The sequence below is a fragment of the Sturnira hondurensis genome, unplaced genomic scaffold (assembly GCF_014824575.4).
Source record: "Sturnira hondurensis isolate 20B ecotype Veracruz unplaced genomic scaffold, ASM1482457v3 Scaffold0022908, whole genome shotgun sequence".
In the NCBI taxonomy this organism is placed as follows: Eukaryota; Metazoa; Chordata; class Mammalia; order Chiroptera; family Phyllostomidae; genus Sturnira; species Sturnira hondurensis.
In genome coordinates this window covers 7,670,393-7,693,544 of record NW_028095539.1, presented here as the reverse complement: position 1 = coordinate 7,693,544, position 23,152 = coordinate 7,670,393, and the positions used below count along the sequence as shown (strand labels likewise).

The 23,152-nt window shown below is 59.3% G+C and overlaps 3 protein-coding genes across 3 annotated transcripts; 1 reads left to right on the top strand and 2 right to left on the bottom strand.

The window, feature by feature from the left end:
• Positions 1–3,600: 3,600 nt before the first annotated feature.
• On the top strand, positions 3,601–6,126 carry GLT6D1 (glycosyltransferase 6 domain containing 1). The gene is given in 5 exon segments (XM_037036897.1): positions 3,601–3,723; positions 3,815–3,984; positions 5,012–5,095; positions 5,097–5,132; positions 5,457–6,126. Coding segments are annotated over 5 exon segments (1,083 nt in total).
• Positions 6,127–8,143: 2,017 nt separating this feature from the next.
• LOC118980166 (lipocalin) lies at positions 8,144–12,251 on the bottom strand. The gene is made up of 6 exons (XM_037036625.1): positions 12,024–12,251; positions 11,570–11,703; positions 10,957–11,030; positions 10,697–10,813; positions 9,920–10,015; positions 8,144–9,143 (listed from the first exon to the last, which is right to left on the bottom strand). Exons 1-6 carry the CDS (start codon positions 12,132–12,134, stop codon positions 9,118–9,120), a joined length of 558 nt encoding a protein of 185 aa, XP_036892520.1. The 5' UTR covers positions 12,135–12,251; the 3' UTR covers positions 8,144–9,117.
• A 7,116-nt stretch (positions 12,252–19,367) lies between these two features.
• On the bottom strand, positions 19,368–23,152 carry LOC118980327 (beta-lactoglobulin-like). The gene is made up of 7 exons (XM_037036896.1): positions 23,057–23,152; positions 22,110–22,249; positions 21,525–21,598; positions 20,924–21,136; positions 20,171–20,275; positions 19,915–19,959; positions 19,368–19,477 (listed from the first exon to the last, which is right to left on the bottom strand). The coding sequence occupies exons 1-6, from the start codon at positions 23,150–23,152 to the stop codon at positions 19,943–19,945; spliced, it is 645 nt and encodes a 214-aa protein (XP_036892791.1). The 3' UTR covers positions 19,368–19,477; positions 19,915–19,942.

Here is a 23,152-nt window from a genome sequence, read left to right as displayed (position 1 = left end):
TAAACCCAGGGCAGAGTCCGTGTCTTGATCTCTATCTTGCTTATTGAGCACCTGCTGTGCTCCAGGTACGGGGTTACAGCGACGCCCCATTCCAGCAGGACAGCAGGTACCATGCGGACAGAGAGACAGACAGACAGATGAGGGATGATGATGGCGAAGAGGACCCACCCCCCTCACCCACCTCCTCACTAACCCCCCTTTGTCCTACTTTGCTGTCTCTGATTTGTGGATGGATAGATGGATGGACAGATGGATGGTGGGTAGATGGGTAGCTGGAGCATGTATGGGTGGACCTTGGTGGTGTAGAACTGTCCCCAGACATCAATAAAAGGGGCTGAATGTAGGAGGGTAGCAGAGAGAGACCATGGCTTCTCGCAGGTGCTATTGCCATAGAGAGAGCCTGGCCTTCAAAAGCCTGGCCTGTGTCCACCTGTCCAGACCTGACCCAGCCTCAGGAGCAGGCTCGCTTCCTGGTGGCCTCTGCAGAACAGGGACGGCATGTGGCCACTGTTCTTGTGCCCTCACACACCAACGGGGCCCACGCGGCTGCATCAGCTCTATAATCGGAGAGAGGGGTGCTTAGAAATCCGAAAAGCAGGAGGAGGACTGGGCTCCTCGGGGTGGACTGGACATCATCTGGGGAAGGAAGACGGAGGGTGCCCCCAGCCCGCCACCAGGCACAGAGTCACAGCCCCACTCGACTCCTCCTGGGAGGAGGGGACAGCAGAGGATACGGAAAGCTCACTTGCAAACATCCTGTAATTATTCGAAGGCACAAAGGCTGTTGTCTGCAGCCGGGAGAAGCCCCTGCTGGCTGACCAGCATTGTGACTGGCTTCCCCACGCTCCTGTCGTCAAAGGGCCTGCTGACGTCACCCCGGCGGAAGCGCAAGGGCCCAGGCTGTGGGGCCACCCAGGGGCGGGGCAGTGACACCAAGGACAGACACGTGGAAGCCTCTACCCTCACAGGACCTCTTCGGGTGTCTTCCATGTCACGGGGACCAACGGGAAGGGACCCGTCGGAGGGATGTGGGAAGTCTGGAGGACGTTGCCGAGGTACGCTGTGGGAGGGGCCCAGCCTCCCCACCCCTGTGGCATTTCTTCAATGTCACATTTCGGGACGGGAGCCCTGCAGGGCAGGCAGCCGGGTGGCTGTGTCCAAGAACTGTCCAGCGGAGACGCCACACGAGCCACCTTCGTCACACTATTTTCTGGCAGCCACGTCATAGGGGGTTAAAGAAAGCAGGCAAATTAGTTTTCATAACGTGTTTGTATTTAGTTCCATAGACCCAGGCCCTGCCGTTTTGCATTGAGCGACATAAACTTAGAGAGAGACATTTACCCTCCATTTTCTTCAAGCCCGGCGTCTGGTTGGCTCACGGTGCCTCTCCAGTCAGGGTGGCCACGTCTCCAGGGCTGCGTGCGGTGAGTGGGTGGGCACGGGTGCCAGGAGCTCGCTCGTCCCCTGAGTGCTCAGAAGTGGGCCGCCAGGAGCTCACACACCGTGCATGGCCTGGTCCCCTCAGACCTGGGAACAGGAGCCCCCAGACAACCCACCCTGGCGGGCGCTGGGCCAAACCAAGGCCTTGTTGCAATGTTAGGACCCTGGTGTAGGCACCGTCCGGGCACAGGCATCTACCCCGGGGAGCCCGTGGGTGCCTAGACAACGTGGACAAGCAGCCAGCCCCGGGGGCACCCTGGGCGGGAGCCCGCTCCCGTCCCCAGCTGCAGACGCAGTCGCTGCGTTTCTTTTACACAATGAAGTGTTACCAGATGGGTGTGCGCAGTCCCCAAAGGGGCTTCCAGAACAGGGGTTCTGACCCCAAGGCCGAGCATCCGGGGGCTGACCCTGACGTCTGCAAGTGACCCCCTGACTAGAAGGTGGCAGCGGCGCAGCGCCTTCCTGTTCGAGCCGGGGTTCTGTCTCCTTTCCCTGCGGATGAGAACGAGCCCCAGGAGGAAGCTGCTGCTGCTGGCGCTGCTGCTGGCGGAACACTGCCACAGGTGTTAACCGGGACGCGACAACTGTGTGACACGCTGAGCCTCTTCCCGCGGATGGGCTTCACTGCACGCCCACTCGGCAGCTTCCTCCTGGCACGAGTCGCTGCTCGTGGTTATTTGCCTAAAAACCGAGTGAATAACCCTGGTTGGTGTGGCTCAGTGGGTTGAGGGCCGGCCTGCAAACTACAGGGTCGCAGGTTCGATACCCAGTCAGGGCACGTGCCTGGGTTGGGGGCCGGGTTCCCAGCAGGGGGCGTGAGAGAGGCAACCACACGTGGATGCTTCTTTCCCTCTTTTCCTCCCTCCCTCCCTCTTCCCCTCTCTAAAAATAAATAAAACCTTCATTTAAAAAGTGAGTAAATAGGTGGATCTGAATGTTTTCCAGAATTTTTGTGATTCAAATTGCAATTGGTCAAGTTCAAATCCACAATATAAGCGTGTCTCCATTTAAAGAATATCATTTACGGACAGGGAGGACACATGTAGCAAATAAAACTACAGGTCCCTGAGGTGCCACAGGCTTCTGATAAATAATGAATCCTCGGGCAGCGGTCACCTGGCACCACGGGGACAGCCTCAGGCAGAGGCACTGCGTGGTGCTTGTCTTAACCCCAAAAGGGCCGTCCCCCGAGGGACAGGCGTGTCGCTGCCCGGTCTGTGCTCAGACACCCACAGGTCAGGGGGCGGAACCCCCGGAGGTGGAACAGGAGGGACAGAAAGGCAAAGGCGTGAGTCCCGGGGCACCCAGTTTGGGCTTCCTGCCATGGGCCAGAAACTGTCTACCCGTGTGCACGTGTAGTAGGTTAGCACGTGTGTGCTGTGTGTGTAGCAGGGAAGAGACAGGATGCGTGAGGGCAGCGTCTTGCCCCTTCAGCGAAGGGCAGTCCCATGGGAGACCTGGGGCCGGGCTGCCGTCTGGCTGAAGTCACAAGCATCTGGGAGGGCGTCTGTGGGCAGAGCCCCGAGGGCAGTGGGGGCTCCCGGGTCCATGGCTCTGTGGTCAGTACCTGTGGGGGTGGTTTCGTGTGAGGTGGCGGATCTGCTGCTCACGGGGCTCGGTTTGGAAGCCACTGGACCTGTGCGAATGTGGTTTGAGCTGAGAGGGTGGCGGGCAGTGGCGGGGTGTGAATGGCTGGGGAGCCATGGACGGCGCCGGCCGCATGTGGCAGTCGTACTACAGTCTCGCTGGCCTCCCCTAGCCCGGACCAGGCTGGCTCTGCTGCGGTTTAACATCTCTCTCGTGGACCACGGCTCCTGAGGTCAGGACCCCCCTCCTCCAACCGTGAGTCCACCCAGCAGTGCTTCTGGGGGACCCCTGGAGCTCACAGCACCAGCATCCTAAATGGAGGGTGACTTTTTAGTAAGTCTTCCCTTTGTCGCTTCACATTTTTAGCGATGTTTGTCCCTGAGCGATTCAGGTTTTGATGGTAACTCCCGGTTGACATATCTGTGACCATGGACATTTCTGATCCCGTCAGAACAGATGCCCCCCCCCCATTTACAAAATACCCCGGGGTTATGGGAGGGAGTGGCTAAGGAGCTGGACGATTGAATAATTAACTTAAAGGCCCATAAGATGCCGGGTGATTCGTGTGTTGCAATGGGTGACGAACAAGAGGATCGCACCTGCGTCTGCCTGGACGCACACTCCGACCCACTGCTGCTAGAAGTTTGCAGCCCTCTGGACGGCGAGCTCCCTCCGGCTGCCCGACCCCAGAGTTGGGTGGGACGAGCCGCTTACACTCCCAGAAGCCCGGTTCCCTGTTAACACCGCCTTGGGGAGCCCTCTGGCTCCTCCACGTGAGCACCCCCAGGGCAGGGGCGGTGGGGCTGTGCCTTCAGCTGTGGAAACGGTGCTGAGCGGCCCGCCAGGCCTCGGGCTGGGCGGATACTTGCGCACGGTGGTTTACATGCTAACTCGGTTTCCTTTCGCACGCAAGCACCGAGCAGGAGAACTCCGGCTCTCGGACTGGTTCCACCCCAGGTGAGGGCGACGCGTCGGCCCCCCGCCCCACACACGGGGCAGCTGCACTGGGCTGATGGGGTGTTTCCCAGTCCCGAGGACTTTCTGTGTGGCCATCCAGTCACCTGCAAATAGGAGTCCAAGTTCCCTTTCCAATCGGATGCTGTCCCTTCCTTCCTCTCACCGCGTTGCTGGGCCAGCACCCTTCTCCCCCTGCTGAGAGCGGGCGGCTGGTCCCTGATGCTGGGACGGAGCATTCAGCAGGGCAGGACTTGAGCTGCAGGATGCTATTGCTGCTCTCTATCACGGGGAGTTGGTTCCCCTCCACCCCTCTGTTTCCGAGAGGTTGTCTTGTCGATGGGAGAGGCTGTTGCACTCTGTGGGCTGCTTTTCTTCCGTGTCGGTTGGGACAGGCCCGTCACCAGGTTTGGATGGGACAGCTCTGATGGCCGAACCAGCTCTGTGTCTCTGAAATCCCGCTGTTGTTTGTTGTCGAGAGCAAACCGAACGTCTCCCTCGCTTTCTGGAGTGGCCTGTTCATTTCTGCGGCATTCAAAGGTGGACTTAAAACATGAGGGGGCGGTTAAATAAAATCATCCCGAGACCTTGTAGGAAAAGGGGAGGGGGACGGCAGCACCCTCGAGGAGGCTGCGGCAGCTGCCGGCCGTGCTGGCCTCAGGCACCGATCCGATCTGACCTCAGCAGGTGCTGCTTCGGTGGAGGCAGCCAGAGCTGGAAGAAGGTGGGCCCTGGGCTCCGAGGGCAGGCGGGGTGGTGAGGAAGGCAGAGACGGGTCGGGTCTCCCAGGCTGACTCGCACGGACCAACTCTGGCATCTGCCAGTCACTCAATCCTTCCGTGCCTCAGTTTCCCTGCATGCAGAACAAGGATTGTGACAGTGCCCACGGCAGCAAGCCCGATAGGACTGGATGAGCAATGTCACCCTTTCACACGGTGCCCAGCACAGGCGGGAAGTGCTTGCTGCTGGAGCCCGAAGCCTCTGCAGCCGCTGCAGCGAATGCAGGACCCGACTCTCGTTTGCTCCACAGGAAACGGCCTGACGTCGAGACGACCACGGGCTGGCTGGCCCCCGTCGTTTGGGAAGGCACTTTCGACAGTCAGGCCCTGAGGAGACCTCACCATGGGCCTGGCTGTCTTCGCCCCTGGCAGGTGGGGGCGGGGCCATGCGCCCTGAATCTTTTTTAACGCTGCAAAAGCCCTACAAGCACCCACGGCCCTTCTGCCTCCAAAGAGGTGCCCGTGCGCCCGTAACCACTGTCCCCAGGGCGGGCCTGGCCTTCACCCCCTCCTCTGAAGGCTTTTCTCAGGCCTGGCTCACAACAGGCTCCTCTACTCACCTGCAGCTCAAACTCCAGCCCCCTCCCGCCGCCACACCCGTACCCACCCCCTGTGGGACCCGGAGCACCGACGGCTCTCTCAGGACACATGTGTGCCCGGAGAATGAGCGCCTTCCCACACGCGCGTGTCTTGCAGGACTGCCGACCAGCACCTGGAGCACTTCTTGCGATTGGTGAACAAGCACTTCATGGCTGGGTACCGGGTCATCTTCTACGTCATGGTGGACGACTGGTACCGGCTGCCGCCCCTGCAGCCTGTCCCCCTGCACACGTTCAGGGTCTTGCCCATCAGACAGGACATCTGGTGGCCTGACTTCAACCTCTTGCGCATGAAGAACCTGGGCAAATGCACCCTCAGTCACATCCAGGGGGAGGTCGACTTTCTCTTCAGTATGAGTGTGAACCAGGTTTTCCAGAGCGAAATTGGGGCGGAGATCCTGGGCACGGCGGTGGCCCAGCTCCTCGCCTGGTGGTACTTTAAAGATGGAAGGAATCTCCCCTACGAAAGGAGGCCCGGGTCTGCTGCCTGCATCCCGTTTGGAGAGGGGGACTTCTTTTATGACGGCACCTTGGTGGGGGGCACGCCCTTGCACATCTTAAACCTGATCGAAGCATATCTGACAGGCGTGGCCCACGACCTGAAGCGCGGGCTGAACAGCACCTATGAGAGACACCTGAACAAGTACTATTTCCTGCACAAACCCGCCAAGCTGCTGTCACCAGAGTACAGCTGGGACGCGGCCTTCCCCTTGACCCTGCAGGTGCGGCACGCCAAGGTGTTGCGGCTGGCCAAGAGGGGCCTGTGACCACTGTCCCCGCCCACAGGCCGCCGGCCCCGCCCACAGACTGCCCACAGCCGTCCTCAGTCCGCAGACGGGGAAATGCACGGCCATCCAACAGAAGCTTTCCTCCTGGCGATATTCAACTGCCCAGTTTGGCTGAAGCAGGAGAGAGAATAAAAGGGTGATTATTTCGCGTTTAAACCGCAGTGGTGGGTAGCCTGGAAATGATTTTGGAGGCCTAAGATGATTTTTTTGCTGGAGAAAGACTCCAGTTCAGAGAAAATGTACAGTATACGCACCAGGGGCCGAAGACGACATGCGAAGGGAGGAATGAACACTCGCGGGCTGACCCCGAGCGTCCTCAGTCCCGGGCCGTTCACTACTGTGTCTAGTCCTCCGACGGGTGTTATTCCGTTCAACGGGCAACCGGTTGGGGCAGACTTTCTGCCACATGCATTGATTTCCAGTTCACTTTGTAAGTTATAGGCATTTTATTCATGGTTTTATTTTGTTAGAGACTTTATTTATTTTAGAGAAAGGGGAAGGGAGGAAGAGAGAGAAGGAGAGAAACATCTGTGTGAGAGATACATTGATCACTTGCCTCTCATACACTCCCTACTGGGGATCTGGCCTACAGCGCAGGCATGTTCCCTGACCAGGAATGGAACCTGTGAACTTTCAGTTCACAAACAGGCACTCAAACCACTGAGCCACACCAGCCATGGCATTTTATTCATGTTTTTAACGAGAGCCATGCACGGAGATCTGTGGTGCTCCACTGGAAAGGCCAGGAGGGATGGGAAACCCTTAAAAGTGGAACTATGTTCTCAAGCTGCCAGGTTTCCCCAGGGAGGGGAGACAGTGTGGCACTTCCTTCGCAAGTTCAAAAGTTCTCAAAGTGACATGGACGTGGGCAACCCAGAGCACTGTGGTGGCTCAGGACTGTGAGGGGCTCCAAAGTCCTCAAGGGGCTGAAGGGTCCAAAGTCACAATATGGTGCTCTTCTTAACCCTCTTTGATGGCGTGAAAAAGCTGAATAAGGGTATGGCCTGATGTGTCCCCCAAATTTGTATGTGGAAGCCCTAAGCCCCCAGGGCCTCAGAATGGGACTGCCTTTGGAAGTGGGGTATGTATAGAGGTGACTAAGGTGAAATGAGGTCACTAGAGTGGGCCCCAGTCCAATGGGGACAGTGACCTTGTAAAAGGGGATAACTTACAACGTGATTTGCATTCACTTCTCGCCTCGCTGTCTGGTGTCTGAGGCCTGCCTCTCTGTCCCCAAGCTGACACCACACAATTTTATGCTGGTTGTTGGAGTGGCAGATATGTTAGTGGTGAAAACGGCCCCAGGACATTGCCCGCGGCTGGAGTTGCACTGGACCTGAGTTCGGTGCCCTTGGAGCTTGAGGTCTGGCTAAGAAAGAACTCGGAGTTGAGACTCAGACTGTAAGCGAATGTTTACTCAGAAAGTCACAGAGGTAGAAGAAGCGAGCGGAAGAGATGGGCTCAGGACACAGTGGCAGAGAGACAGCAGGCCTTGAGAGATAAAAGAGAGAAGTCTGAGCATGCTCAGAGAGAGAGAGACTGCGTGGGGCAGGGAGGAGGGGGGCGGGGCATAGGCTGGGCTGGTATCCGGAGGACCCAGTGAACATTCATCAGCTTCCCCGAACCACACCACCCCCTCAGCCCGTGTCTCCTCAGGGTCTGGTCTCCACTGATTGCTCGGCGCTGGGCGGGGGGTCCCTGGCCTTTGCAGCTGGCCCTGCGGCAGCCTTGGTGCCCCTTCACTTGGTTCTGCTGCTTCTCTGGGCCTGGAGCTGAAGCCCAGCTGAGGCCCAGACATCCTCTTGAGGGCCACTGCCTGAGGACACGGTCCTGCTGGGCCTCAGGGTTCTGCCTGTTGCTGGGCGCCTAGGACTCCCACCCAGTGACCCCTGCGGGGCCCACGGCCCCTGCTCTGCCCACACCCACCTAGTGCCCGCCACGGATGCGTTTGGGTGACTACTGTCTAAAATGCTTCAAAATGTTTATTTCTTGGCAGGGAGCTGAGGTTCAGGTGTGCAGCTGGGGGAAACGTCGCATTTCATATTGGTCGGATGCTTGAATGTGCAGGTGAACACGAGGATTATTAAATATTCACGGTGCAGACGGCTCTGCGGGAATGCCACAGATCTATTCGCGCGCCACGTTCTTCCGTGTCCCAGAGCGAGGCGGCCGTCTCACATTTTGTCCACACAAAGTCCGCAGGTTTCGAGCTAATCCTATGAGCGCGTGTCCCTTACGCGTGTCCTCTCGGGTTTGCGAGCTCGGAGGGAGCTGCCGTGCCGGGAGCAGCCACTCCTGACCGCCCTGCCCAGGCGCAGACGCCGCCCCGCGACCTGGGAGCCTGGGCCTGTGTGCGGAGGGCATGCCCTGGGCAGGAGCTGGTCCTACCTGTCTCCCCGGCGTTTCCAGACTGCAGTGTGGAGGCCCCGACCCGGTTTCCTGAGCCTGCCCGGCCAGCGGGTGGTCCCCGGCTCCCCGGGCAGAGATGGGCCCCCTCCATCCAGCATGGCCTCTTCAGGCCCGACTCTCGGGGGTCGGGGGGTGACCTGTCTCAGCTCACCTGTGTGCAGGTGTGCGGGCCTGTGTTTACCTGGCTCTTCTGGGGAGCACGGTCACTCAGTGCTCCTCTGACCCGGGCAGGGACTGTCCCAGAGGAGGACCCAGGTGAGGCAGGTGGAGGAGTGCCAGCCTGGCTCCTCACAGGGTCACTGTCCCCTCACAGGGTCACCGTGGCTCATCCGCTGGACCGTAGTGCTGTGCTCCAGGCCACCTGCCTGTCCTCACCACCCTGAGTGCTCTCCAGCCCGTGGATCCCTCAATCATGGGTTGGCAGGCCTGGTGACCACAGCAAGGGAGGGGGGCAACGAGGGTGGGGTGGGCCCGGGCGGGAAGGGCTCCTCGGGTAGCAGAGGGGTCAAAAGGCATGTGCTCAAGTGGGAGACACGGGGGAGCCGCAGGAGTGGCCCTGACCTAGGCATCAGATGGGGGACACTGGGCTGTGGAGAGAAAAGAACAGGTGGGACTCTAGGTGGTCTGTTCATTTTGAAAGTAATCCATGCACCCACCAGTGAGTCGCATACAACCATCATCTTCACTGGGGTGACCCTGCCAGCTGCTGTCCAGCACCCCGATGGCAGCCCATCTTGTCACAGCCCCCATGCCCTCTCAATGACCCCTGAGACCTTTTGCTCCTGCTGCAAGCCCAGGAGTTCCGCCTCCAGGCAGCGTGCCCTGCCACCCCCCTCGGCTCACCTCCCACCCTGCCACACAGCCTGGTCCCCCACCCCCGCCCATGAGCACTCGACAAAGTAATGATGTTGGGGAACCAGTGTCCCCGTGGGGCCTGCACAAGGGCTGGAGAATGTGTCTGCCTTGTTCCCCAGGCATCCCACACTCCATAACAGTGCCTGGCCCGCGTGCTTGTTGACCGCCTAAATGTTCCCCAAGGGAGAGTATGCAGGGAAAAGGGGTCAGCCCCCATCTCCTGCTCCCGGCTGTGTGACCTTGGCCTTGTCTCTGAACTTCTCAGAGCTCTGGTGTCCACATCCACAAGAGGGAGACACACTGGTGCCCAAGTTACCACATTTCAGGGGACTGTGAATTCAGGTGGCTAGGTGCCCAACACAGGCCTGACCACACTGGGCCCTGCGGAGGCATTTCCAACAGCTCTGGTCTCGTGGCTGTTGTCACCAGTGGGCTTCCAGGCCCAGAAGGTGAGGCTCCAGACCCCACCGGCAGCCTGGACGTAGGGTAGGGGCGGGGCAGCGCTCACCATCCAGGTTGAAGACAGGTGCTTCTTGTAGCTGGAATTTCCGGACATACTCCAGGTATTTCCCCAGCCACTTGGGGTCCGCAGGCACTCTTCTGGCTGAAATCAGAGGGGCTGGTGGCAAGGGGCCCCTCCTCCCGGCTCTCAGTCAGGCCCAAGCCCACTGCCCACCGGCCAGATTGGTGCCCTGGCCGCAGCCCTCATCCCCTACCTGCCCCATGTCCTCAAGAAGCAGAGCAGGCTCAACGCTTCTGGAAGGGGCCAGTCAGGCCCTCTTCCCTTGTCAAGGACAGCCAGCGGGTCCCCGCTGCTCACATAGGGCAATTACTGTGTGACCCAGCAGCCCCACCTAACCCCGATGACCCTCCCCAGCCTGCAGGACCGGTGATGAGGCCCCACCCTGTCTCTGATGTGCCCTGGCCCCTCCCACACCTCCGTCTGCTCTCAGGACAATGTGCCTCCTCCTGCCCCAAGTGACTGAGTGACTGCTAAGTCCACTGCTGGAGGAGGGGCGGAGCTTTTCCTCATCTGTCCACAGAGAAGCCAGCTCCCAGGACACGCCCAGCACGCAGCGCAGGTGGGATGGAGAGGAGGAGGTGAGGGTGTGTGAGTGTGAGGGTGGACGGACGGGCCCATGGGGCCGGGGTGTATGCCCGAGGGGCATGAGGGCACAGCACTGAGAGGGCCTCGGCTGCCCCCCACCACCCGCAACAAGGGGCACTAAACACAGGCCTTGGGCAGACTCGGGAGAGCGCAGCACTGGGGAGAACCACCACCTACCCAGCAGCGCCCACAGGCTGGTGACCTCCCCGCCGCTGTCCTGGAAGCGGACGTAAAGAATGAGGTTGCTGTAGTCGGTGCCGACGAAGCGGATGAGGATGGTGCCACCTCTCTCAACTGTGGGGGACAGACCCCAGGTCGGTGACAGGTGACGCCTCTCTGCTCCACCCTCAGGCCCAGCCTGCCCCCATGGCCAGTTTTGGACATCGAGCATCCCCTCCCCGCAGCGTGGGACCCGGGGCTGGGGCTGGGCTACTCACGGGTGCCTTGGTACTGGCCTTGGAGTCCCGTCGGGTGCACGGTGATGTTGACCCCTTTGCACACCCCCTCTCCCCTGGGGAGAGAGAAAGGAGCTGACACGGGGTTGCCCCCCTGCCTGTCTCTGTGCCCCAGCCCCCAGGGTGGTGCCATATCCCACTCTGCCCCGCCGAGCCTGGTGCCCTCCTGAGGCTCTAGGCTCGCCTGGGCTCCGAAGATCACCCAGCCGGGACAGGGCAGCGGGTCCATGGGGCCAGGAGGGGCTGCAGGGCTGCAGTGAGGAGCAGGTGCCTGTCTGGGACGGAGCCAGACCTCCCAGTAGGGGTGGGGTCCAGTTTTCCCTTGGTCAGAGCTTCAGGTCTTGGAGTGGGGACCCAGGACTGGTGTCCCCAACGACCTGGGCGCTGTGCACTGACCACACCTTTGGCCCCCAGCCCCCCACCCCACCTGGGGTCTTCTGTGAGGACTGCTGGGTGTGCATCTTCCCTGTCTACCTTTTAGCATCTCGAGCTCCCAGATCAGTGACTTGCGTCCTCTGTTCTAACCATTGTCACTGTCCCTTGGGAGGCCCCTGTGCCTGAGCACCCTGCCAGGACCTGCAGGGTCCACGCTTACATCCAAAACAAGACGAACTCCAGGTCCTGGTCCCGGGTCCCAATGGAATGGAGGGCCAGTCTCAAGGGGTCCTCCGGGGAGATCAGGCGTGTGTGGCTGGCGGCCAACCGGGTGGTGAGCCAGCGTCCCTCCACCTGCAGAGGTGCAGGCTCAGGGTGGGCGGGGCTCTCGGAGCCTGCAGTCTTGGCTGTCAGGCCCCTCCCCAGTGATGAGCACTGCTGGGGGTCACGAACCCCTGGGGGAGAGGCGAAGGCCCGTGGGCCACAGGCCAGGGTGGGGGGAGTGGTCAGCCTCCTTCCTGTGAACACTCTTCTCTCAGGCCTTAAGTGCCCAGCATCCTCCCCCACCTCTGTCCCTTGTGTCCTGCCCACCTACCCCCTGAGTGAGGTTCCAGGAGACTGGCACCCACGTCCTTGTCCCAGGGCCAGTCTGGTACCCGAGCCAGCACAGTTACCTTCTGGGCCTCAAAGTCTGACTGCACGGGCACCTCCTCCAGAGTCTGCTGGTTGCTGGCCAGGCTCAGGCTCAGGGTGATCAGCAAGAGGGTCCCTCCCTCTGGGGCCATGGCCGCAGGGGCCAGCAGGAGCAAAGGCCAGGCAGCCAGTGCCTTCTCTTCACACACGTCCTCCAGGGGCCCCTTGTCCGGCCCGGACTCCCTGGAGGTTCCAGAATCACACCCATGGGAGTGGCATCACCCGCCTGCATCTAAAGGTGTACAGGGTGTCACTGGGGTGAGGTGGGGCGAGTGCTGTTGGGGCGGTTTGGCCACATGGCTCGTCTGTCCCAGGAGTGTGGGAGGAGGGAGGACTCTGGTGTGTCTGCCTGTCCAGCAGGCTCACCTCCCCCCTCCCAGCCGTTGCTCCTCCTGGGAGTGCCCATCCCCCACTGCAGTGGGGGAGGGGTCAGGATGCATCCCACCCATGGGCCCGGTGAGGGCCCTTTCCTGCGGTTGCCTCCTTCTTGCCCTGGGAGCCCCTGGAATGGTCGCCACTCCGACAGGACAGGCTTGCCGGTCATCACTGCACCCACCTGTGTCCCAGGCCGAGGTGCCATCTGGCCCTGCCTTTCTGGGACCCACCCTCACACACGGCAACAGGGAGAACGGCTCCCCGAAACATCTCCTGCTCCCTCAGGCTGGATGCAGCTCTCCTGCTGGGGCCCGTCACCAAGGGGGTGTCCCTGCAGGCGGTCAGGTGGCAGTCCCGCCTCACTCCAGGCTTTCCTTAGCCCAGGAAGGGGTCCAGCATCAGAGGGTCTCCCCAGGGGGTCCTGGTGGAAGCACAGGCGTGGCAGGCATGGTGGAGGGGTCGGTGGGGGCCTGGGCTGCATGACTCTGAGCCTGGCTGTCCCTTTGGGGCTCACACAGGCTGGCCCCTCGGTTGCCCAGCCTTGGGGGCCCAGCGCAGGCGCTGCGATGTGGGGGGCCAGCTCGGAAGGCTCTGGATGAGTTAAATGCACAGCTGACGCATCCTCATGGACCAGAGAGAGCAAGCGCCCCACCCCCTCTGTGGGGGTCACCCAAGGACACTGATGAGATTCACATGTAGAAGTCCATATGGCCCTTCAGGACGGGGGCTGAATGGTGCCCACAGCCCCAGGTTCCCGGGGTAAGATGTGGACAGGAGATAGTGGGCTGGCTGAGACCATGGCTGCGTTTCCCTTCCAACGTCTCTGTACCTTTGGGCCGTTCATCCCCGTGTGGCCTTGCCCTGGAGGACTCTGAGGCCACCCAGTGGCTGTCCTGGGCTGTCAACGCCCGTTGCTGTGGGAGCAGCTGGGGCCTTTTCCTTCTGCAGGGACACGTGTTGTGCATCACAGCCTTCAGGACAAAGCGGGAGGGACCACCCACGAGAGCGGCTGGTCCACTCAGCTGTCAGCTGATGCTTTCCTTTCAGTTCCAAAGCATTGATTCAGGCCCTGGCCCATGTGGCTCTGTTGGTTGGGCATCAGCTCACTAAGCGTCACAGGTTCAATTCCTGGTCAGGGCACGTGCCTAGGTTGTGGGTTTGATTCCCAGTAAGGGGGCCTACAACAGGCAACCAGTCGATGTTTCTCTCCCCCTCTTTCTCCCTCCCCTCCCCTCTCTCTAAAAATAAAATAAAATAAAATATTTTTTAAAAAGGATTGATTCAGTATGAGCTTCCCTCTCAGCAACCCCAGCACCCTGCGGGTGTCTGGTGCTTCCAGTGAGTCGCCGATTCCTCTGATGGGTGACGGGGAAAGTGAGGGCACCCATCCCAGGGGGACCGGGTGGAGTACACCCTGGTGGCTGAGCCATCATCGGTGGCAGGTCCACGGCCACCGGAGCCTGGGACCGAGGTGGGCCCCGGCTCCAGGCTCAGGAGCTGCAGCATCTAAGGCACAGAATAGGCCTGATGTTTTCCCCCAGGACAGTGAGAAGGACGGCAACAGGGTGATCTAAGGGGCACGGGCACGGGCGCCTGGAGCAGGACATTCCCGTCATGGCTCCCCACCTCAGCCGAGACGCTGGGCTGCAGGATTTCTGTGGGCACGGCTTCCATTACAAGGTGGGAGTGGGTCTGTGGGACTCTGCCTGTGAGGTGCCACAGCCTCGGCTGAGCAGTGCTGGGCTGTGGGGACGGGACACTCCTTCCTGGGAGGGGCCCACGGAGGGCGGGGCCCACGGAGGGGGAGGCCTCGTTTTGCTGGGAGCCTGCCTGGCCACAGAGGGATTGGGGGGGGGGGGCAGGTGGTGCTGAGCTTGGCAGGCGCTCCAGAGCCCTTGTGTACAAGTGAGGGACATGCTCTCTGGGCAACGAACAGCATGACAGTTGGTCCCGTCGGTGTGNAGGTGCCACAGCCTCGGCTGAGCAGTGCTGGGCTGTGGGGACGGGACACTCCTTCCTGGGAGGGGCCCACGGAGGGCGGGGCCCACGGAGGGGGAGGCCTCGTTTTGCTGGGAGCCTGCCTGGCCACAGAGGGATTGGCGGGGGGGGGGGGGGGGGTGGTAGGTGGTACTGAGCTTGGCAGGCGCACCAGAGCCCTTGTGTACAAGTGAGGGACATGCTCTCTGGGCAACGAACAGCGTGACAGTTGGTCCCATCGGTATGAGTCCGTTTCTGGGTCTCGCCTCTGCAGAGATGGCAGCTTCTCCATGACCACACAACAAGACACAGAGCAGGACATGAAATCTGATAGGCCGGCTCCTCATGTCTTAACTAGCTGTTGCCTTCAATGTAAGAGTCAGGGTGGTCTCACCTGGGTCCACAGAACCCTTGCTGGCATTTTTTTAAATATATTTTATTGATTATACCATTACAGTTGTTCTATTCCCCCCTTCATTCCCCTCCACCTGCACACTCCCTCCCCCACCCTTCTCTCCCCTTAGTTTATAACCACGTGTCTCAACTTCTTTAGATTCTATATTTCCCCCACTATTCTCTCCCTCCCCCCTATCTATTTTCTACCTACCATCTATGCTATTTTCTGTGCCTTCTCCCCCCTTCTCCTCCTCCCACCCCCCTGTTTCTAACCCTCCATGTGTTCTTCATTTCTATGGTTCCACTCCTGATCTAGCTGTCCTCTTGGTTTGCTTTTGTTTTAGGTGTGGTTGTTAATAACTGTGTGTTTGCTGTCCTTTCACTGTTCATATTTTTCATCTTCTTTTTCTTATATAAGTCCCTTTAGCATTTCATATAATAAGGGCTTGGTGATGATGAACTCCTTGAACTTGACCTTATCTGAGAAGCACTTTATCTGTCCTTCCATTCTAAATGAAAGTTTTGCTGGATAAAGCAATCTTGGCTGTAGGTCTTTGGATTTCATGACTTGGAATACTTCTTTCCAGCCCCTTCTTGCCTGTAAGGTCTCTTTTGAGAAATCCGCTGACAGTCTGATGGGTACTCCTTTGTAGGTGACTGTCCCCTTATCCCTTGCTGCTTCTAGGATTCTCTCCTTCATTTTGGTCTTGGCTAATGTAATTATGATGTGCCTTGGTGTGTTCCTTCTTGGGTCCAACTTCTTTGGGACTCTCTGAGCTTCCTGGATTTCCTGGAAGTCTATTTCCTTTGCCAGACTGGGGAAGTTCTCCTTTATTATTTGTTCAAATACATTTTCCACTCGTGGCTGTTTCTTTCCCCCTTCTGGTACCCCTATAATCCGGATGTTGGAACGTTTAAAGATGTCCTGGAGGTTCCTAAGCCTCTCCTCATTTTTTTGAATTCTTGTTTCTTTACTATTTTCTGGTTGGATGTTTCGTTCTTCCTTCTGGTCCACTCCCTTGAACTGAGTCCCATTTTCCTTTCCATCGCTATTGGTTTCCTGTGCATCTCCCTTCATTTCAATTAGTTTAGCCTTCATATGTTCCTCTAATTTGTGACTAAGTTCCTCCAATTTGTGACTGTACTCTACCAATTCTGTGAGTATCCTGATAAATAGTGTTTTAAATTGGGCTTCTGAGAGGCAGGCAATCTGTTGGTCGCTTAGAGTTATTGGCTCTGGGACTTTGAGTTCTTCTTGTGCCATCTTTTGGGCTGTTCGTGCCTGTTCCGTAGCAGGATCGGAGCCCTAAGGTGTTCACTAGAGCAGGGCAACTCAGTCGCTGGGTTGTGACGTTGTATGTAGGGGCAGGGTCAAAGAGGGACAATGGCTTCCCTCCGGCGTCCGCCGCCGTGACCCCCACCAGCACCGCAGCCACCACCGTCACCAGGGCCACGCGCCCCGCTCCACTGCACGGGAGTGTGCCACCGCTGTCAACCCTCCACCACTGGGTTCGCCCCCTGGGGCCTGCGTGGTCCGTCTCACTGCGCGCGAATGTGCGACCTTGGTCAGTCTGCCCCGCACCCCGACCGGGTCCGGGCTGGCTGCGCTCCTAGGTCTGTCCTTCCCGACCCTGCTCCGCTGCTGGCTCTGCCTCTCTTACCGTCCCCGTTGAACGGTTCATAGCTGTCGGACTTCCGTATAATTCGGTTTTCTGGTCTCTGGGTGTGTCTTAGTTCTCCAAAACTTTTGTTGTATCCAAACTTGGTTGTGGGAGAAGGCACAGTGTTTCCACCTATGCCTCCATCTTGGCGGAAGTCCCCTTGCTGGCATTTTGACAGGAATGGCACTGACCGTGGGTGCCAGTCAGAGCAGAATTGGCGTTTCATCGTTGCAGTCTTGTGGTTGGTGGGCACCGTTTAGGTCCTGGATTTCTTTTTTATCAGCAGCGTACAGTCTTCAGCACACAGACGCTGCCCGTGCATCCTCAGCATTCCGCCCAAGTCTTCCAGGGTTTTTTTGAGTGATTATAGATTGTACTTTTAATTCCAGTGTCCGTGCATTTTATTACTAGTATGTGGAAATGCAATTGATTTTTGTGTTTATCCTGGATCCTGCTGCTTTAGTGAACTCACACATTCGTTCTAGTTTTGGGTTTTTCTTTGTAGGTTCCTTGGGGTTCTCCACACAGACAATCATGCCACCTGCCAGAAGAGACCCTTTGCTTCCGCCTTTCGGATCCGTGTGCCCGTGATCACTCTCCTCCCCTCGTTGTCCCCGGTGGAGCTTCCTGGAGGAGGGGCGGGAGCAGCCGTCCCTGCCGAGTCCCTGGTTGCCGGCCGGCGGTCACTGGCATCTCTCACCCCAGTAAGCACAATAGGATTCTAAGGGTTTGTAGGTGCTCTTACCGAGTCGAGGAGCCCCTCAATTCCCGTTTCTCTGAGTTTTTATTTGATTGTTTGTGGGTATTGAGTTTGGCCGAACGCTTTTTCCGCATGGGCAGACAGGATCACCTGATTTTCCCCCGTGAGCCCGACCCAGCAGTGGGTTCCAGGGGCTGGTTTCCCAGGGCCGAGCCAGCCCCACCTCCCTGGCACAGCCCTCTGTTCCTGGTGCCCGTTTCTTTCACGCACCACTAAAATCTCCACTGATATTTCATTACGGATCCTTGCGTCTCTGTGAAGGAGGAACATGAGTCTTTCAAAAAATCTTCGATGGTTTTAGAATCGGTAATATAAGCTTCATAAAATGAGTGGGAAGGTTCCCTCCTCTTCTGTTTCTTGTGTTAACATTTCTTCTTTAAACATCTGGTGTGACTCTCCTATGAAACTATCTGGGCCTGGAAATGGCTTTTTGTGGAGTTTTAAAAATAGGAATTTAGCCCTGGCTGATGTGGCTCAGTGGACTGAGTGCAGGCTGCAAAGCAGAGGGTCATGGGTTCGATTCCCAGTCAGGGCACATGGCTGGGTTGTGGGCCAGGTCCCCAGTGGGGGGTGCTTGAGAGGTAACCACACGTTAATGTTTCTCTCCCTCTCTTTCCTCTTTCCTTCCGCTCCCTCTAAAATTTTTTAAAATATTTTATTTATTTATTCTTAGAGAGAGGGGAAGGGAAGGGGAAAGAGTGGGAGAGAAATATCAAGGTGTGGTTGCCTCTCATGCACCCCAAAATGGGGACCTGACCTGCAACCCAGGCATGTGCCCTGACTGGGAATCGAACCAGCGACCTTTTGGTTTGCGGGATGACATCCAACCCACTGAGCCACACCAGCCAGGCTGGTTGTTTATATGTTGTGAGGAATTGGTCCATTCCATGTAAGTCGTCACATTTATGTATAGGGTGTAAGCCTGACGACAGAAAGGTCGCCGGTTCAATTCCTAGTCAGGGCACATGCCTGGGTTGTGGGCCAGGTCCCCAGCTGGGGCCGTGCAAGAGGCAACCGGTCAATGTATCTCTCACACATCAATGTCTCTCCCTCTCTTTCTTCCTCCCTTCCTCTCTTTCTAAAAGTAAATGAATTAATTTAAAAATACACTGTACTGTGTACGTTGCTAGATTCAGCCTGCTGATAGATTCCTTAGACACTTGTGTCCTTCTTCCAAAAGGGGCTGGTCCTACACCAGCCCGGCCCAGCGGAGCTTTAGGACTACCTCCCTGGCCAGGGCAGGCAACCGGCACCCGTGGACTGAGGGCAGCCAGGAACTCTCTCAATTTCTGCACTTATGGTTCTGCTCAAGGTTTCTTTTTCAGCCCACATTAGTCATTGATATTTTCCTAGAAATGTATTCATTCCATCTCTATTTTTAGAGCTTGAATACGATACATAAGCTGTTATATATACGCACCTTGTTTAGTTATGCATAACCACACATATGTGTTAAAATGTGTATCTGTGTTGACTTGCTACATGCAAATTGTTCTTATTATTTGAAAACCCGTTGCTGCTGCTGTCTGTGGACCCGTCTTCCACTTGAGATGCTATGAAGTCTCGGAAAAGCAGCTTCTATTCTGCCTCCCGCTTCTCCTGCCCGGTCCCTCTGCCCGGGGAAACCTCTCCCTTCCCTATCAGCCCAAGAAAAAACAATGCACTTATAGGCTCAGGGAGTTTGAGACCAGGTCTTCCTTGGAGCAGTGGTGGAGATGGCCTTGAAGGTGGTAGGGTTGCACTTTGAAAACAGAGAAGAATTTGATTTGCCAGTGCCTTAAACGAGTTGCCCCGTGACTACTGAGATATTTAGGTTATGTGATAGGTCAGTTTTCATTCCTTGCCCTTTGCAAAGTTTGGAGTCGGCTAGATTGCAGTTTTAACCCGAGAGCAGCTTCAGGGCCTTCTCAGCTCCCGAAAGCTGAAAGAGCTTGTAGTAGTGTGTGCTAACCCTGCATGTCCCAAGGTCCGTGACGCAGCGGCCCTGTGCCTGGTCCTGCCCCCAGCTCCCGGTCCCACCCCTAGCTCCCGGACCCAGTCCCCAGACCCACACCCGTCACCAGAAAAGACTCGGACAGACAGCCTTGCTGGTCAGTTTCTTTATTACTGAATGAGGGAAGGCTCAGAGTCGTAGAACCAGGCTGGGACCCGGAGGTGCCTGGTGCCAGGAGGAGTGACATCCAGCGGCCTCCATGGTCTCAGTCCCTCCTGAATCCTCTGACACGGGAGGACAGGTGATGCCATCTCTGCAGAGGGGCCAAGGCTCCTGAAATGGATCGGTGACTCCCCTGGGACCCTGCGGGGTGGACCCTCACCAGCCCCTTCCCACAGCAGTTGGGGAGCGGACACCCCAACTCAGCGCCCCCCTCAGGCTGAGTGGCTGTCCAACCCCACCCCCTGCCACCCCCTGCCCTTCCTCACCCCACCTTGGCCCACACCGGGGCCCAGGAGGAGCAGAGGGACCTCAGTGGGAGTGGGGCCAGGAGACAGGAAAGACAGCCCTGCAGTTCAAGGCCATTCCAGAGAGGGGGCATGTGGCCAGCCTCCATTCACAGACTCTGGGAGAAACCCCCGGGGGAGACCCCACGGGCTGCCAGGTTCCAGCCATTCCCCCAGTGGGGAGGCGGGCAGCAGAGGGGAGTCTGAGCCCCACGGAGACCCCACCCCCAAGCCCAGGACGAGGGGGCAGGGCAGCTTCATTACCCCAGGAGGCAGGTCGGCAGCAGCTCCCCTAGACACGACACCTCTCTGTGGGAGGAGGGGGAGCGTGGGGAGGTCACAGCTTGGCCACAACACCAGAGAGGGATCTCCCCACATCTCAGGGGCTCTGCACCCCTCACCTCCACCTCCCGTGGGCCTCCGGGGAGGCCTGTGGGGAATTAGGGGCCCCCCATGGGAGACAGAGCTCCCTGACTGGGGGCCGAGGGAGGAACCTGATGCTCGGGGGTCTGATGCGCACCTTCAGCCTGGATCGGGATGAAGGTGATGGAGGAATGCATAGAGAACTCGCTCACGGCCCTCTTGAACTGCTCCATGACTGCCTTGTCAGCCTTTGGGGTCCTGGCTGAGGGGGCAGGGGTCAGTACTGGGGCCATGGGGGCTCCCAGGGGGTCTAGGGTGCCAGGGACCCTTCCCTGGGGACCCTGCTCTGGAAGGCCACGCCGACATCCTGGGGTTGGCAGAGCTCAACCCCACTTCCCAGGGGTGGTCTCCAGGGCTCAGTCCACAGCCCTCCGGGGTCCCGGTTCCCCCTGGGCCCAGTCCCCCCTCATCTTCCTCCCGGGTGGGAGCTGGGGGGAGAGTCTACACAGCCCCAGGGGGACAAGGGCCCGGGGCCCCAGGGCTCTTTGGCCCCCACCACCTGGCATCTGCCCAGCCCCTCACCCACGGTTGACTGGGGAGCCCTGGGGAGGCCCCCAGGCACCCCCTCTGTGGCAGTGAAGCAGCCACCTCACAGTGTTTTCAGGACACTAACATTTAAGGACGTTTCTGGAGCTGATGTCGTCTTTGGTGACATCACTGAAACTCTGTCAGCAAAGGCTGCTGGACCATAGCAACCTCCGCTAGTCCAAACCCTGTTCCCCAGCCTGCATGTCTGTGCCGCGTCACCAGGCAGCCCCAGCCCCAGCCACTGAGGGACCCTGGGCCATGCCCTCTTCTCCCCCTGCCCACCCCCCTCACTGGCTCAGGGAGCCCGGGGTGGGGTGCACACCCAGGTACTGGCAGGCCAGGCTCTGCTTGGCGGGGGCGGCGGCTGCCTCCACACACAGGAACAGGAAGTTCTTGTAGTCGGTGTCCAGCACGTGGACCTTGGCCCCCTCCAGGGCTGCAGCAGAGGCCACATTGCCCTCCTCCTGGTCTGGAACAGGGGCCTTGTTGCCCTCCTCCTGGTCAGGAACAGGGGCCGCCTTGTTGCCCTCCTGGTCTGCAAGAGGGACCAGACGGCTATCTTAAGTGGGCTCTTCCTCCACCAGGAGAGGGCATGCTGGTCACTGTCCCTACACAGCCATGGGGCGAGGACCAGGAGTGGCTCTGGGCCTGATATGCCTCGGCCTCTCCTAGACCCTCCCTGGGCACAGGGGCCTGGGCGCCTGGCCTGAGTCACCCGCTGTCTGCAGGACTCGACCTCAGTCGTCACTCACTGCACCTCCACCCCTGCGTCCTGGGACCCAGCAGGTTAAGGGGCGGGGTCCCCTGGTGCACCCCAAGTGGAGACCCTGGGCACCACCGAAGGAGGGAGGGAGGGAGGACAGGCTGGCCCTGAGACCCGGTCCCCGTGGATGGCGGCGGCCCTGGCACTGACTGGCACGTACTCTTGATCTGGAAGGAGGCAGGGGCCGCGGTTTTCTCTGCGAACATCTTCCTCTCTACACAGCGGCCGTCCTCCCTGGAAGACAGTGTCCCCTGAGCCACAGTGTCCCCTGGGCCACTGCACAGACTCTGTGGCCATCAGGCCCAGCTGAGGAGCTGGGAGAGATGCCAGGCTCTAGAAGGGCCCCCGGGGAGGGGCGGTCTGGGCCCCCAGGCTGGTCACCTGTCCCAACTGCATCCCCTGTCACCTCCAAAAGCTGCAGTGACCAGGTGCCTGAGGGCTCACTGGAGCCAGAGAAAAGGGCCCTCACAGCCCTGGGCCATGGTCTGCTTTGCCTCCTGGCAGTGTGGGCTCTGGGCTCTCACCCCACCCCACCCTGCTCTCTCCATCCAACACCCCCACTCCCACTCCAGGGGCAGAAGGGGCGGTAGCAGGAGTGCCAGGCCCTGACCCCAGCCCCAGCTGGCCAGTGGCCTCTCCCCACACTGAGGCTGGTCCCTCTGTGTGGTTGGCCTGTGGGCCCAGAGCCTGGGGCTGGTCCCAGCAGGAGCCCCACCCATCCACCCCAGCAGCCGGGCCCACGCACCATCTGCTCATGGTGATCTCCAGGCCGTCCTGGGCAGGGGGCCTCAGGTCCTTGATGAACAGCCTCACGGGGATGCTCTGGGTGTTCAGTTGGGCAGCGGCGCTGGCCCCCATGGCCATGGGGTACCATGCCCCAGCCACCTGGGGAGGGCCGGGCTGCTCTGGGTGGGGGCAGTGGACTCCTGCCCCTTGGCAGGGCAGGGAGGGGGCAACCCGACCCTCTGGGTGCAGGCCAGGCCCAGTCCTACTCTTCTCCAACCCCCAGAAGCCAGCCTGAGGAGGAGGGGCTGGGTTTTCGGGGCACCTGCTGACCCCCTGCCTGGGCCCGCCACAGACCCCTTCCCTGCTGAGCTGAGGGATGTTCTGCTCATCCTCAGCTGAGCCTGAAGAAGGATCTAGAGAACCCCCTCTATGGGTGAGGGTGGCTGGTTGGATCTTGGGGAGACATGTGGTGAGAGATGGGAAACACGGGGGGGGGGCAGAGGGACCTTGTGGGGGCAAACCGTGTCCCCAAATCTCATGTGCTGTTGAAGTCCCGACCCAGCCCCTCGGACCACGGCTGTTTGGATGAGGGGGCTTTAAAGAAGTGGTGAAGCTCCAGCAAGGTCTCTGGGGGGGCCCTGCCCCCACCCCCCGCACTGGTGACCTTGAAAGAGAAGGGGACGCCGGCACAGACAGTGCAGGGAAAAGGCGGTGTGAGGAAGCGGGGAGCAGGCAGCACCCACCCGCCCAGGGTCAAGCCAGGAGGAGCCAGCCCCGCCCACCCCTGGGTCTCGTGGCTCTGGCATCGGGGACAGGAGACTCTGGTTCAAGCCACCATCCCTAGCTTTGTGGCTCCAGCAAAGTCCCACAGACCCTGGATGTCACAGCCTCCTCTGGTCCCTGAGGCCCCGAAGCTCACCACCCACCCTAGCCACCCACGCCGCAGGACGTCCCTTCTTCCCAAACCTTCTGGACATCCAGGTTCTTCCTGGTCTGAAAGACAAAAACGTCCTGGGTGCCACAGGCCAGGGCCACGGTCACGGCCAGCAGGAGACACCTCAT